This window comes from Pangasianodon hypophthalmus, chromosome 28, assembly GCF_027358585.1.
Source record: "Pangasianodon hypophthalmus isolate fPanHyp1 chromosome 28, fPanHyp1.pri, whole genome shotgun sequence".
Classification (NCBI taxonomy): Eukaryota; Metazoa; Chordata; class Actinopteri; order Siluriformes; family Pangasiidae; genus Pangasianodon; species Pangasianodon hypophthalmus.
The window spans coordinates 6,234,113-6,249,016 of record NC_069737.1 but is presented as its reverse complement, the minus strand read 5'-3'; the positions used below and the strand labels follow the sequence as shown (position 1 = coordinate 6,249,016).

Sequence of the window (14,904 nt, the reverse complement as noted above, 5' to 3'; positions counted from 1 at the left end):
GCTTTTTCAGCTAAAGAAGTTTTTAGACCAAATGTGACTAAAATTCACACAGGGGAAAAACTAACTCACTGAAGGGGAAAGGACACTTAATGTGAAAGATGTGCGTTCGCTTTTCTTAGCGGTTACTTTCGCTTCATGTTGACATTATCTAGTTAAAATTTGATTCCATCTTGTGAGCCAGTAGAAAGCAAGAAGGTGAGAAAAAAATGGAGGAGCTGCTTATTGATTATTAAGTAGGATCACATCGGACTTTTTTTTTTTTTTTTTTCAAACTGTTGCTTGACAAACAGCTTAAAATCAATTAGCCATCTTGTCCAATGATGTACATTTGAGTTTTTTCTGGTAAAATTTTGTCTTTTCTCTGTTCTTGCTAAGATTTTCTTGGTTGGTATTTTTGTGGTTGAATTTTGGGCTAAAAGCAAATTGTAAAAGTGGAGGTTTTTTGATTTATCAGGTCATACCTAATTTCCATAGTTCCAGTTCCATCACTGGAATCGTGACATAAATTGAACTATTGCCTGTTGCTTTGTTTCTCGTCAGCGTGAATGAATTGTCAGCCCGTTTTTGCTGTAGCAGAGAAAAATTTTACATCATAAAAGAATTCTTTGATTGGTGGTCTTAGAACGCATAACCTGACATGCTAACCGCCGGCCAACTTGCTGCCAATTTGACCAGTCGACGACAGAGTTCTGGCAGAGTTCTAAATTTTTTTTATTAAAATATCAGTGTGAGCGCACCAATAGGAGGGCGGCTTAGGATTACACAAAACTCACAGGATAACTACAAAATATCCTTATTATACCTCAAGCTCACTTTTTTTTCTTTTAACAATGTTTCTGTGTATGCGAGCCGGTTGATGATGTAAACTGGTTGATGATGTAAACTACGCAGAACAAAGCAATTTTCTTTGTATCTTCATTGTAAACTGACGTGTAGGACACATTATAGTGTCACATAACATATAACACAGTCTGTTATAGAATTCAGTCGAGATTTTATTGTTAACATTTCAGACAGCGTGATAAATAGTCTTTTTAAAAGATTGCTGTAACCACAAAGGACGTAGCTACATTGAAGCTATATCTGTGATTGAGGTCACCCCAAATTATGAAAAGAAATTTTTTTTATGTAATTACTTCTTCCATCAGTAATGTAGGCGCGTAATCAGAAATGCTGTTGAGAGAAAGTTTTTTGTTGATTTCTATTTAGTGAAAATGAGGACATGTGGTTAGCTGTTCTTGTCTTAATGACACCTGATTGCTGCTGACCTTTGAATTTTCACATAGCACTTTGCATATTGCCTGCAAAGATGTGTGTGTGTGGTGTGTCTGTATGTATTTTGTTATGTAACCCACAGGCTGTCTGTGTTCCTCGTAACTACACGGACAGCACTATACTCAGTTTCATAAAAGATATTGTAAAATAATAGCATATTGTTCCACTGTTTCAAAATGAATTCTGTCTGAGCACTTCCTGTAACCCATGCGTTTACCGTAACAGGGGGTTTCGTTATGCGTGTTGCTCTCATCCTCAGGTTAGCCTTTGGTCTACAGGAACTGATGTCACACACAGGAAGTGGAAGACATTCTGATGATTTCTCAGGGGAACATTGTGTGCACTTCTCACCGCAGCATTAATAGCTGTAGTCAGTAATCTGTTATATAATACATCACAATATCTTCTTGTTGACCTCTTTTAGTTTTCCATCGCACGGGTCCTTTTTGTGGACATTTAAAATGTGTAAAAGTGTTAGCCTTCATTAGCTAGTACTTTGTTAATTTTCTTGTTTCTTGTAATGCGAAAGGGCTTAGCAGTTTTAGCACATTGGCAGAAGTGTCAGCTAAGAGTGTGTGTGTGTGTGTGTGTAGCACTACATGGCGAAACCCGTTTTGAGGAATTTGGGTATATGCGATGTGAGTGTGTGTGTAGGTGGGTGTGTTTGTGTGTTATTTCTGTCATTTTAAATGGATAGAGCTGGTTAGTGTGTTAACATGTGCTGGTGCAAAGTTTCACACCTCCTGCTCAGCTATGTTCTCTCATGCCTCTCTGTTTAGTGCCAAGCCTGCAAATAGCAGCAACACACACACACACACACATATGCACACACACTTACTGTTTACCCACAACTTCCCCAGTGCACAGCCACATCGTCTTGGCGTATTTATTAGTGTATTTACGGTCAACATGCTACTTTAGCGGTTACAGGAACGTTACTTGCTAACATGTGCTGGGAAGACTAGCATTATCACAGACCATCAAAAGTTTCTCAAAATTAGTCGAGCATCGCTGTGTATCAAATTCTTGGTGAGGATGGACGGACAGATTACACACGAATGACAAGGATCATGATTGACAAAACAGTACGATGTTGAGTTGTAGCAACACTAACAGGACAAAAACTAAACTATACCGCACTAGTAGGGGGCGCTGATGCAGTACAAAAATGATGGGAAATTAAAATGGCTGCTACATTAATGCTCTCTCCACGAAGAAATAATTTATGGTGGTGCCGCTCGCCATTTGCGTAATCTAGGCCTAAACAAAATTGTTAATTAGCTACGAGAAAACATGTAAACATTGCTCTGGGGAAGCTTTCCACTGAAGACAAAGTCTTGGGAACGGATGAGTTTACACTTTTTTTCCCCCCCCCTCTTTCCTCACTGTACTGGAGTGAGTCTCTGGATCTTTCTTCAGTTATAATCAGTTAATGATAATTAGATAAGAACCTAGAGTGCTTGTATCCTGTGCTTCGTTATTTATTTATTTAGTTATACTTTTCCTTCTCTCGTGATATTCATCTCTGTTATGCTTCATGCAGCTTGGTTTCTGCCCTCAAGCTATTTCAGTTCTTTTCAGACATGTTGGAGCAGAGACTTTAATACGTTAACACTCACAAACGCACACTATACACTCACCATGCACGGAGGAAAACCCACACACTCCTACAAACAGTTTCAAACATTTACAATTTCAATATTGTTGACACTGAACTTCGAGAAAGTGTGGTTCTGGTCACTAGCATAAAACCTTAACCGCTAAGGACGTGCTGCTTCCTGCGATCTGAGCGATAATCATTTCAACAGGGTAATATCACTGTCAACAAACATTTTTCCTGCAAAATGTTTGCGTCCCTCATCAAACAAAAAGATAGTGAGCTGTTGACATTTCGGCTGTTAGCCCCTTTCTGTCCTGTGTGCCTCACTGAGGTAAAAGATGTTCTTCCAGTCTGGCTAGTGTCTTCATTTTTGCTTGTCATGTTGTGTTTAATGTGCGGTAATGGCCTGTGGTACTAGCAGTTAAACTTGTAGAGTTATATGACAGCTTTGTCCTGCGCTGTGCTGTATTCCAATCAGTTTTGTCAGCGTTTCATGTCGCAGCTTGTTTTCAGAGACATAGTTGGCTACCTCTGGCTTGGAATCAAGCGCTCCAGTCACTGACTCTGACACCATCAACTAACATGTCTGCACTGTCTGTAGGCTGTAAATTGCCTTCAGTAGTACTGTAAGCGATTAAAAAAATTTAAATGAATGTTAAACACCTCACTTTACAGCGTTTACGTGTGTTTGCATAGTCCAGTAGACACCGCTACATATCAGCTTATTAAATAACCCGAGAGTACATAATAACATAGAAAATCATTCAGAAAGGCACAATTCTCTAGTAAATAGTACAAAAGTCATGTTAAGTAGTCCAAAGTTTTACACTTTCATAATAAATAATGCAGAAGTGCATACTAAAACTCCACTTTGTCATACTAAATAGTCTAAAAGTGTATACTAGCATATTTCATAGCCTAACACTGCACTGTATCATCTTAAGTAATCAACAGTCCAAAAGTATATACTAGCATAAGTGCATGCTACTATACTATATAGTCTAAAAATGCATTTATACTGTTATGCTAATTATACTAGTATATACTGTTATACTAAATAGTATAAACGTTCATACTAGAATACCACATCGCTCATCTCAGCACTAGGAAATAGTCCAAAACATCCTAACATAATCAGTAGTTCAGTAGTATGTGCTGGCCCACTAAAAGTGCGTAGTAAATAATCTAAAAGTGCCTACCACATAGTCTAAAACTGTATAATGTAATCAGAAGTCCAAAAGTGCATACTAGCATACTACGTAGCCTAACAACTTAGCCCAAAACAACACCCTAACATACATGTGTGCTACCGAAATAGTATAAAAGTGCATAGTAACTAATCTAAAGGTTTATACTGGCATACTGCCTAGCCCAGCATTATTAAACAGTCCAAAACTACATCCTAACAAAATTGTCCAAAAATGCATACTAATTAGTATTGAATTGCATGCTGAATAGTCTAAAACTGTACCCTTCCATTCTGAATAGTGTGTGTGTGCTGGCAAACTACATAGCCTAACACTACTAAATAGTCCAAAACAACATCCTAACATAATCTATACTCCAAAGGTGCATACTAAATAGTTTAATACTGCACTATACCATACTAAATAGTCTAAAAATTGATACTAGCATACTGCATAGCCTTGGAGTATTAAATAATCCAGTAGTGCATGTTGTACTGAGTCAAGGATTTCAAGCCTTTTGATATGAAATGTAGTTAATGAAGTTGCATGATGTAAAACGTAATACGTGATAATGAATGGGTTTGTTGTGTCGATCGATCACTGTGTTCTGGTGCGAGTGTTCGTCGGTGTTGATGTACAAAAGGAGGAAATGCACAGAGAAATGTTAAAAAACTGATGACTGTTGTGTTTTGAAGACAGGAAAACACATATCTAACTGTTGGCAGTGTAATCAGCAGCAAGGGAGCAGCTGTGTGAGCCGTCTGTCAACCAGGCCTGATCGTTTTCCACCACTGTGTGCGCACACACACACACACACACACACGCACACGCACACGCACACACGCGCGCGTATAAACAAACAACTTTTGGCCCAAATGCTTAACGAATTGTTCTGTTGTAAATGAAGCAGATAAAAAAAAAAAATCTAACTCAGATGTCGACACACTCATGTTGTGTAAAGTGTGTACCTACATACTTCGAGTGTAGTTGTGTGTGTGTATATGTATGTATATGTAGGTGTTTGTAGGTGTTCTTTCACTCTAGGCATATTTTTGCATTTACGCCTGCTATACACACACGCGCACACACACACCTGCGTGTGTATATGAATGTATAATAATATATGTACAATATAAAGTGCATATATATGTGTGTGTGTGTGTGTATGTGTGTATATATATATATATATATATATATATATATATATATATATATATATTCCCAGTCATAGCGGGACTCATCATACTAAATGATCTAGAAGTTATTATTATGAGTCTGCAATTTCACACAGCCATATTAAATAGTTGTGCGCACTTGTATACTAAATAATCCCCAAACTGCACACTGCATTAAATAGTCCAAAAGCATAGTAGCGTACTGAATGCTCTGAAATGGCATATAACTTGTGCAATTATAGGGGGTGTGTGTGATTGTGACTGAGAAACTGTGCAGCAGCTGATGGTCATGTCCATTTTTGTTAACTTCAATATAATGCTGTTAATAAACTGATAAAAAAAAAATGATGCGTCTCCACATTCACTTCCTCTTATCGGGTGACTTCCTGTTCGACTTTGATGCCCGCCGTTATGTACAGTGGTGGTAACTCTGACCTATTTACTATCCTTGGTGACATTTTACTTGCCCCCACTAGCAATCGAGTCAAGTGGAATTAAGACTGATCATCAGAACACACTTATTTTTAAGTTTTGTAACCTAATCAATTACATTTACATCAGTTAAAGTACAAAAAAAGTCCTTTCAGGAATGGAGCTATAATGAGTTATACAGTTTGTTACAGTGACACTGGAGATTGGAACTGCGATGTGATTGGTTACAGAAGCAGTAGATGTGGCATATACAGCCCGAATTGTTGAGTTAGAACTGCTACAGTGTCATTCGGGGCAGGAACTCTGGTCTAATTGGTTACATCGACTGATTAATTAGTGCAGTTGAGGGTGGGAACTCCCTGCCTGTTTGGTTACCATGTCGTTAGGGGAGGAACTGTAGTCTGATTGGTTACAGTGGCATTAGGGGGAGGAACTGCAGCCCAGTTGGTTAGCCCAGCTGTGGTCTCATTGGCTGCTATAGTATTAGAGCCAGAAACTGTAGTTCGATTGGTTACACTGACATTTAAGGCGGGAACTGTGGAGTGATTGGTTACACTGACACCGAGGGTGGGAACTGTGGAGTGATTGGTTACACTGACACCGAGGATGGGAACTGTGGAGTGATTGGTTACACTGACACCGAGGGCGGGAACTGTGGAGTGATTGGTTACACTGACACCGAGGGTGGGAACTGTGGAGTGATTGGTTACACTGACACCGAGGATGGGAACTGTGGAGTGATTGGTTACACTGACACCGAGGGTGGGAACTGTGGAGTGATTGGTTACACTGACACTGAGGGCGGGAACTGTGGTGTGTTTGGTTACACTGATATTGAGGGCGGGAACTGTGGAGTGATTGGTTACACTGACACCGAGGGCGGGAACTGTGGCGTGTTTGGTTACACTGATATTGAGGGCGGGAACTGTGGCGTGTTTGGTTACACTGATATTGAGGGCGGGAACTGTGGTGTGTTTGGTTACACTGATATTGAGGGCGGGAACTGTGGAGTGTTTGGTTACACTGATATTGAGGGCGGGAACTGTGGAGTGTTTGGTTACACTGATATTGAGGGCGGGCACTGTGGTGTGTTTGGTTACACTGATATTGAGGGCGGGCACTGTGGTGTGTTTGGTTACACTGATATTGAGGGCGGGAACTGTGGTGTGTTTGGTTACACTGACACCGAGGGTGGGAACTGTGGAGTGATTGGTTACACTGTGACCAAGGTAGGGAAATTTGGAAGCAAAAGTGAACTGTCCACTATCTAAGATACAACAATGGAAATATTTTGTTATAACAAAATGGAGTAAAATAAGCCCATGAATAAATAAACTCTATAAATCAACAGCTTCCTGTCTCTTGTCATTGGCGGGAGTGTGTTTAAGAGACAGGGCTGTTGTATTTAAATGCCTGCAGCAGTGCTGTGTTTTTGACAGCTTTGATGCCTTACACTCGTGCAGTGTGTAGTGTCAAAACGTGCTTTCTGGGGTGGAGCCAGAGGCGGCAACCGATAAGCAGAGTTGTATAACAGGGCAGGACAACTGGCTCACAGATACACAGCGCAATTTCAGGAACTCTGATAAAGCACACAGCGTGCCATTGCTGCCCCTGGCTGTTGCCTGTGCTGCTTTAACCAGAAGCTGCTACTGCTTATGTAGGCATTTATCACGTCTGTGTTTTGTCATTTGATTTTGTTATTTTGCCAGAAACATGACGGCATGTGCTTGTGGCCGTGAGCTCAGTGTGTGTGTGTCAAGAAATTTCACCAAGTGATAAAGTCTGGTCTTATCTGAGCGGGGGTCAGTGAAAGAAAAGGCTTTTGTTCGAGGCTAGAGTCCAGCATGAGTCTGGGGTTGAAAGATAAATACAATCAGTCTGGAAGCAGTCAGCTGCTTTTCACACTCACTGCACTTTTAGTATATAAAGTACATTTAAATAAGTCAGTGCACATGTGTATACATTTGCCCCAAGGGTATTCATCCAGTTACCCAGTTATCCAGTTACAAAAAATTTCTTAATAATTTAAATAACCATAGCTAACTACCAAAAGCTAACATTACGGACATAGATTCACTGAGGCCAATATATTACAATCGTATATTAGAAATTCCTTAAATTTATTCTTTGTTATGCCAACTTACCATTACCATTGAGCTGCGATTTAAAAAAAAAAAAAAAAAAAAAGAAAGAAAAATTAGGATCTAAATTAAAAGCATTGCCAGTTTCTAACCAGTGAGAAACAAATATTTTTGTGCCCAGCATATAACATGCAGTTAAAGGTGCAATAATTTATTTTTTTTTTTAAAACCGTACCTCACAAATAACCTGGAAGATATGTTGAACATGATACAAAGACAATGGATTAAGCCCTGGCCTTAGCAGAAGTTTATTAAGTGACTGAGAAAACCCGTTTGGAAAACTGACTTCCAGGCCGGAATGCTCGTTTCTGTTTGGATACACTTCCTGTCAGTCATTTTACCTACGCTGTAGTAGCTTTGTGAACATGGCTGGGAGTGAGAGAAAAGGAGAAAAGAAATCTTTTAAATGTAGAACCCACCTAATCATTAGAGACCTAATCTTAGGGGGGATGAGACTAATCTTATCTAACGCACTAACGCGTATTGTGCTGTGAGAAAGCAACGTACACAACAATACAGTAGAGTCTAAGCCAGTGATTCTCAAAGTGGGGTTAATTAATTAATTAATTAATTTTTGGTCACAGTGGTGAAAATCACAACTTACACTGAATGTTGTTTATTTAGGGGCCCAAGCACCAAAGTCAACTCAGACCTAATGCATTCAATTGGTAGAAATAGACAGTACAGATACATTTAAATAAAGTTAAATTAAATAAAGTTTATTCATGAAGTAAATTTATTTTACAGTTAAAGGGGTCCCTGGCTGCAAAAAAAGTTTGAGACCCCCTGGTCTCACCTGCGTGAATGTTAAAGCTTCAGTGTAACAATAGTGCTATCTAACTACAGTGTATGTGTTTTCTGTTCTAGGTTAGTGTTATTAATATTAGTATGGTTTTTCTCTTCTTTGTTTCAGTTCCTCGTTTTACGTGCGGGACACCGAGAGACCCGTCCGCTTCCAACCGTCCACGCTGGACTTTGGCACTCAGTAAGTGACTGGCATTTTTATGGTGTCATTCTAAATTTAAACAACTTCTCACACACACACACACACACACACACACACACAGACAGAGGCTTTATTTTCAGATGCATATTGTACAGTACAGACATGTGCCACACCCTGTCCACTGCATGGTGCACTCTTCTTATGGGAATCTGCAATTTTCAATTTGTGCCTGAAATCCCAGTGGAGTACTTATAAAATCCCACAATGCACCGCGATAGTGTCCAAGCAACGTAGCCTTGTGGGATAGAGTACCCATTAGCATCTGGACAATGTGGTTTGGGACACGTCCACAGTGGCCTGATGATGGTGTTTATGTGATCTGTGTGATAAAGTGCTTGGTCTGAGGCATGTCCATTGCCACCTAGATACAATGAGATGTTTATGGTGGAGTTTATATTTCCCCGTATGGGGTAATTCTAGGCGTGATCCACTTGTTTTAATCCACTGTGTTCAGGTTAGGTGTAATCCCAAACGGGTTTTGTTCACTAAATCTGCTTTCTACATAGGGTGTAACATAATGACCTTGTAGAACATGCAGAGAGCATTACACGCCCAAGAAATGCCATTTGTGATACAAGCACAGAGATTCATGACTTTCTGGGATTTGTTGTATTTTAACACTTGACATTTTCAGTATTTTCCGCTGAGATAATAAATTATGGCACCCTTGACAACAGGCCAAAGAGTTTGCTCTGTTAGAACATGGGTTTGTCTGTTTCTTTTTGTTTTTTTTAAAAAAAAAAATTTCTTGTTTGTTTTAAAATTGCAACCTCGTCCTGATCGTAATAAGGTCATCTTGATAAAGTTGGCCAGATATGTCGAATATTTTCCCACAACTGAGTGAGGACCATGACTTCCCCTTTGAGCCCTAAAAGGATCAGAATAGAGCCGATTTGTTGGATTTGGAACGTAGCCCACATGCTACTGCGGCAGTGTTATTTTTTATTATTATTTTTTTTACGTCACGATTCGTTTCAGTGTGAAAGTGGAGAAAGCTGGGTGATTTGGGGGCTGCTGATGACGACATCAGCAATGAATCGTGTGTTGTCACGCATGTGCACTCACACACAAACACACACACACAGGATGGCAGAGTTATAAGGCACTAGCTCGTGACTGGTGTATATTAAGTCGTAACTGAGCAATCGCTAGTTTAGTGTTTCCATCAGCTGAGAGAGAGAGGGAGAGAGATGAGAGAAAACAAGCACAGCTTTATACCATCCCCTTGCTAAATTTCATCATCCCTTTTGTTCCAGCAGCCATGTGTTTCTTCCTGTTTACTATCCACACACACACACACACACACACACACACACACACACACACGGATAATGCTGCAACAATGGTGACCTTGTGAATTCCTGTTTTTTCGATTTGAGCTGAACACACAACACCGCTAAAATGGTTAAAGTCACACTGAAAACACTGTTGCTAGGCAACCGGACATTATGAGCATAAACTACCTAGTGACTGAGGCTAACGATTTGGCTAGCTAGCACATAACCATCTAGTCTTATTTATATGGATGAAGTAAAGGCACAGTGACAAAAGCAACAAGACAAAACTGTCAGGAACATCACTGGTTTGAAGCACTGTGCGTTTTTTAGCCTTCACGCGTCTCTCTTTAGCTCTGATGCCACCCTTTGCCCATATACACCCATTATACTGACTGAAAGTTAAACCACACAGGTTATTATAGGACCTTCACGTTTCTGATCATCTCTCTGGGTCATGCCACATCCTTTCATCTCTACAGCACAGCTTTTAGATAAGCGCAGTGTGCAATCGAATGGTCACTTTTCACAGAAATTACAAAAGGGAGAAATTCATGTAGCCTTCCATCAAAAAATACACAAAGTTCTACCTCAGGTGTAGTTGGTAAGTGCAGACATGCTTTGTGGTTAAAACCAAAAACCAATTTTCTGCCATATAGGTTAAAAAAAATGTGTGTGTATGTATGTATGTGTGTATGTATATGTATTTTTAAAGACACTTTAAATATATTATTTAATATTCTGTGTGCTTGTGCTTTTGTTTACAAGATTGTGAGAAGCCATGGGTGTGGCCTGATAGTGTGTAGTAATAATAATAATATTAATAATAATAATAATGATGATTATAATAATAATGATAATAATATAGCACCAATTTGATTTCTGTCTTTAATCTTTATGTACAAATGAGCCACCTACACTGTCTTGGGTGCGAAACATAAGGCTGCAGGCTTCTCTAACTTGTTAGCTACTTCAGGGAACCTGCATTGCACCACCATCATGTCAAATTGTGTCAAGTTCAGAAACAACACTAATTTGTGTCTTGTTCTTCAAATAAATAAAGGAAAACTTAACACTGTGTTTGTGTGTGTGTGTGTGTGTGTGTGTGTGTGTGTGTGTGTGTGTGTGTGTGTGTGTGTGTAGGCCTGTAGGTGTTCCACGAGCTGAGACCATCTATATTCATAATCCGAGTGCGGAGCTGCCGGTCACACTGCAGTCCGTCTTCACGTCCAGCTCACACTTTCATATGCCTGCCTTCCACAGACGGGTGAGTGGGTGTGGCTTTCTGTCTGTCTCTCTCTCTCTCTCTCTCTCTGTCTCTCTCTCTTTCAGTCCCTCTCCCTGTCTCTCTCTCTCTCTGTCTCTCTTTCTGTCTCTGTGTGTGTCTCTCTCTTTGTCTCTCTCTCTTCGTTTGTTTTTGTCTCTCTTTTTCTTTTTCTATGTCTCTCAGTGCTTACTCTTTTTCTCTCTCTGTCTCTTTCTGTCTCTCTCCCTTTTTCTCTCCTCCTGTCTGTCTATCTCTCCGTCTTTCTCTTTCTCGGTTGTTCTGTGCTTTCTTTCTCTCTCTTTCATGGACTGAACCTGAGAACATCTCTTCCATAGTGAACATTTAACCCCGCCCACTTTTTTATGTCAGTAATTCATAAACATCAGCTATTTTAAAGTTAAAATCCAGATTAAAGGCAGATCAGATCAGATCGTTCAGTGCAGACACTCTTCCAATCAGCCAATCAGAGTAAGCCTGGTTGTTTAAATGATCCAACCATTGAAATGTAGTTGGAGGTGGGGCTTATGGTCAGGCGCTGTCCGTAGAAATGAACCGAAACTATTAGACGTACTGAGTCACTTCTCCTGCTGCTGTTTCATCCATTTTCCTTTTTTTTCCTTTTTGTCTGATATGTTAAGTATAATGTGATATATGAGCATGAAAAATGTAACTTACGATATTTTTCCTGATTATTATCACCTAATAGTTATCGAGACTAAATTAATGATCACTGTTGGTTTTTTTTTTTTTTTTTTTTCATATCACTGGTTAAACCAATGGCTTTGTGGCAGACGTGCCAGACTGAAACCTCAGAGCGGAACTGAGCAAAACCTCATCAGTTTCATGAGCAGGAAGGCATCAAGAATATGCTCAGTGACAATCTAATCAGAATTATATTATCTACAATTATGAGTTAACGGCCACATCGCTCAGACTGTAAGACGCCCTGAAGATGCTTTAAAGTAGCCGGCGTTTTTATTTTCCCCCCTTAAAAATCGATACTCCCTCTAATCCTGAGCCTAAGCACCTCCTACAGTTTAGTTTTTGTCCCGTTAATGTTACCGTGGAATTGATTTTCGCTACAATCTTGAGATCCATCCTTACCAGGAAGTCATTTTTCGGAGTAGTACGGCCACCGTTAAAACAAAGAAATAGACAGTTAGGTTCATCCACACGTGGTAACGTTTCTTTAAGTCAGATAGTCTGTAAAATACTGTAGATATTTTTCCTGAATAATTAATGGATTTGTTTTTTCCTATCAGGTGATCCCACCCAGAGGGAAGACATCTTTTAAACTCATTTTCCTCCCAAGAGAGGAGGGCAATGTAGCAAATTCGTTATTTATTAACACATCAACCCACGGGGTGATAACGTACCAGGTAAGCTCAGCATCACATCTGAATCAGCGATACTGTAAACACTGTCCTATGTTGCTGAAGATAAGGACATTAAAAATCGAAGGTACTTTTTGTTCATGTTATGAGTCTTGAGCAAAAATTTTTTTAAAAAAATTAGCGTTAAAAATTTTTAAATGATAAACAAAACGATAAACAGCTGTGAAAACGGTCTACTCGATTTTTGTAATCCAATAACGTAGTTCAGGTTATAGCTAGTCCTTTACGTAAAATTAAAAAATCATCGGGTGTTTGTTATGATGTGCTCAGGTGAGCATTCACTGTACGACTTCAGCTCACGTTTTAAACCTAGCTGAGTTTGTGATGTCACAAAATAGTCTCCACAACTTTGGACCAATCACGTCTGATATACAAATTGTTAGAGGATGATCATGTAGTACCTGGAAACTTTTAGCACTTTTAGAAGCGAACTTAGCAAATGTAAATGATTAATACAGTTGTGCTTGTTATGGTAACATTAGACACATTATTGTCCAAAAAGTCAGGACCCAGTGGGAGTAAGTTGAGGAGACACGTCGCGCTGAAAGTGTTTAGCAAAATCCATGAAAACACGACACAGCGGCTGAAAATGAATGTGTAGGTGCATATGTTGTAAATAATAAATACAGAGTATATGTAGTTTTACTCTTTCTTTATTTTTTAGTTTAATTCTTTCTTGATTTTTTAGACACACTGTACAGGTTTGGCTGCCTGAAAATAAATAAAACGGAGAAAATGATGACGCAGATCAAGACTTTGTAAGACCTGCGACAATATCAAGCTAGTTAACTAGCAGTTACATCTCCAGTCAAAAGTTTTTTAACGCATATATATGTGTGTGTATATGTGTATATATATATATATATATATATATATATATATATATATATATATATATATATATATATATATATATAATATATATGCATTTATATATAATTTAATCAACTTGAGTTAAACATTTAGTTTTATTAGTTTTATTTTTTTAGTTTTATTTTTTCTCACTATTGTTAATTCAATAAGGAAATAAATAGTTGAACGAGTCATCGATCAGATCGCAAAATCTTTGTGTTTTAGGACTTGTTGGTCGTTTCACTTGGTTCACTCTCAGACTGTCACGTGACTCTTACATTATTGATATATTAGTATCAACAGTAACACAGATATACTCTGTGTGCGACAAACTGTGATCCAGATCACATCTTTCCAGTTACATGTAGATTTTTTTCCTATAAAATAAAGTCTTAAACATTCCTCAGTTCATACCCATTTTTTACTTTTCTAATTTAATAGTGTTTTATAGTATTTAAATGAAGTAGTAGAGATGTTTCTGTGACATGTTTAAGTAGTTTCCTAAGTATTAATAATAGATATTAAAATATTTTACTCCACATAATAATTTATTTTTCATACTGTAAATTATTTATTTTTACATGTACCAAATGCTTTAACAGGATCACTCATTGCCTGTAAGGTCATATTTTATTAAATAGCGTGCATGTTTTCATTGTCATCTTCAACTTATTATAATTTCACACTCCATCATCATTCTGGTTTATCGGATCACCTCTATCAGCTAATACTGTGTATGAATAAAATTGTATGGTAATATGACAGTATGTGAACGGTCTTCTGATGGTTTTCTCTCTCTGTGTGTGTGTGTGTGTGTGTGTGTGTGTGTGTGTGTGTGTCTCTCTGTGGGTCAGGTTTTCGGCGTTGGTGTGAGCGCTGACTCGGTAAAGGACGTGCCGAGGAAAGACAGCGTTCTCATATTTCCACATATACAAAGCATTAAACTCACACAAACTCAGGTAGGGTTCATGCAAATCTGCCACCTCATGGTCAGCACCAGCTACACACACACACACACACAGGATTTTCTATCTTTGTGAGGACATTGCATTGGTTAAATGATTTTGTGACTAATTAATGCTATGTGTACACCTAAACCAAAACCTCGCCTTGACCTCGGTAACCGAAAGGCCTGTTTTAGCCACTTTTAAATAAAAGCTGTATTTACTGGGGTCCTCACAAAGGGCTGAATACATGTACACCCACACACACACTTGCACTTATGCGTAACGTGCACTAGACCTGTAAACGCTCTATCAGAAAGTCACCATCACTGTTCTGTTTCCTCTTCCACACACACA

The 14,904-nt window shown here is 38.9% G+C and overlaps 1 protein-coding gene across 1 annotated transcript in view; it reads left to right on the top strand.

Moving 5' to 3' along the window:
- tmem131l (transmembrane 131 like) overlaps positions 1 to 14,904 on the top strand; it is a 42,804-nt gene that overhangs the window by 11,316 nt on the left and 16,584 nt on the right. Inside the window, exons 4-7 of the mRNA XM_026943050.3 lie at positions 8,724 to 8,795; positions 11,234 to 11,357; positions 12,620 to 12,736; positions 14,458 to 14,562. Coding sequence (XP_026798851.2) covers positions 8,724 to 8,795; positions 11,234 to 11,357; positions 12,620 to 12,736; positions 14,458 to 14,562 — 418 coding nt within the window. The remainder of the gene's footprint in view (positions 1 to 8,723; positions 8,796 to 11,233; positions 11,358 to 12,619; positions 12,737 to 14,457; positions 14,563 to 14,904) is intronic.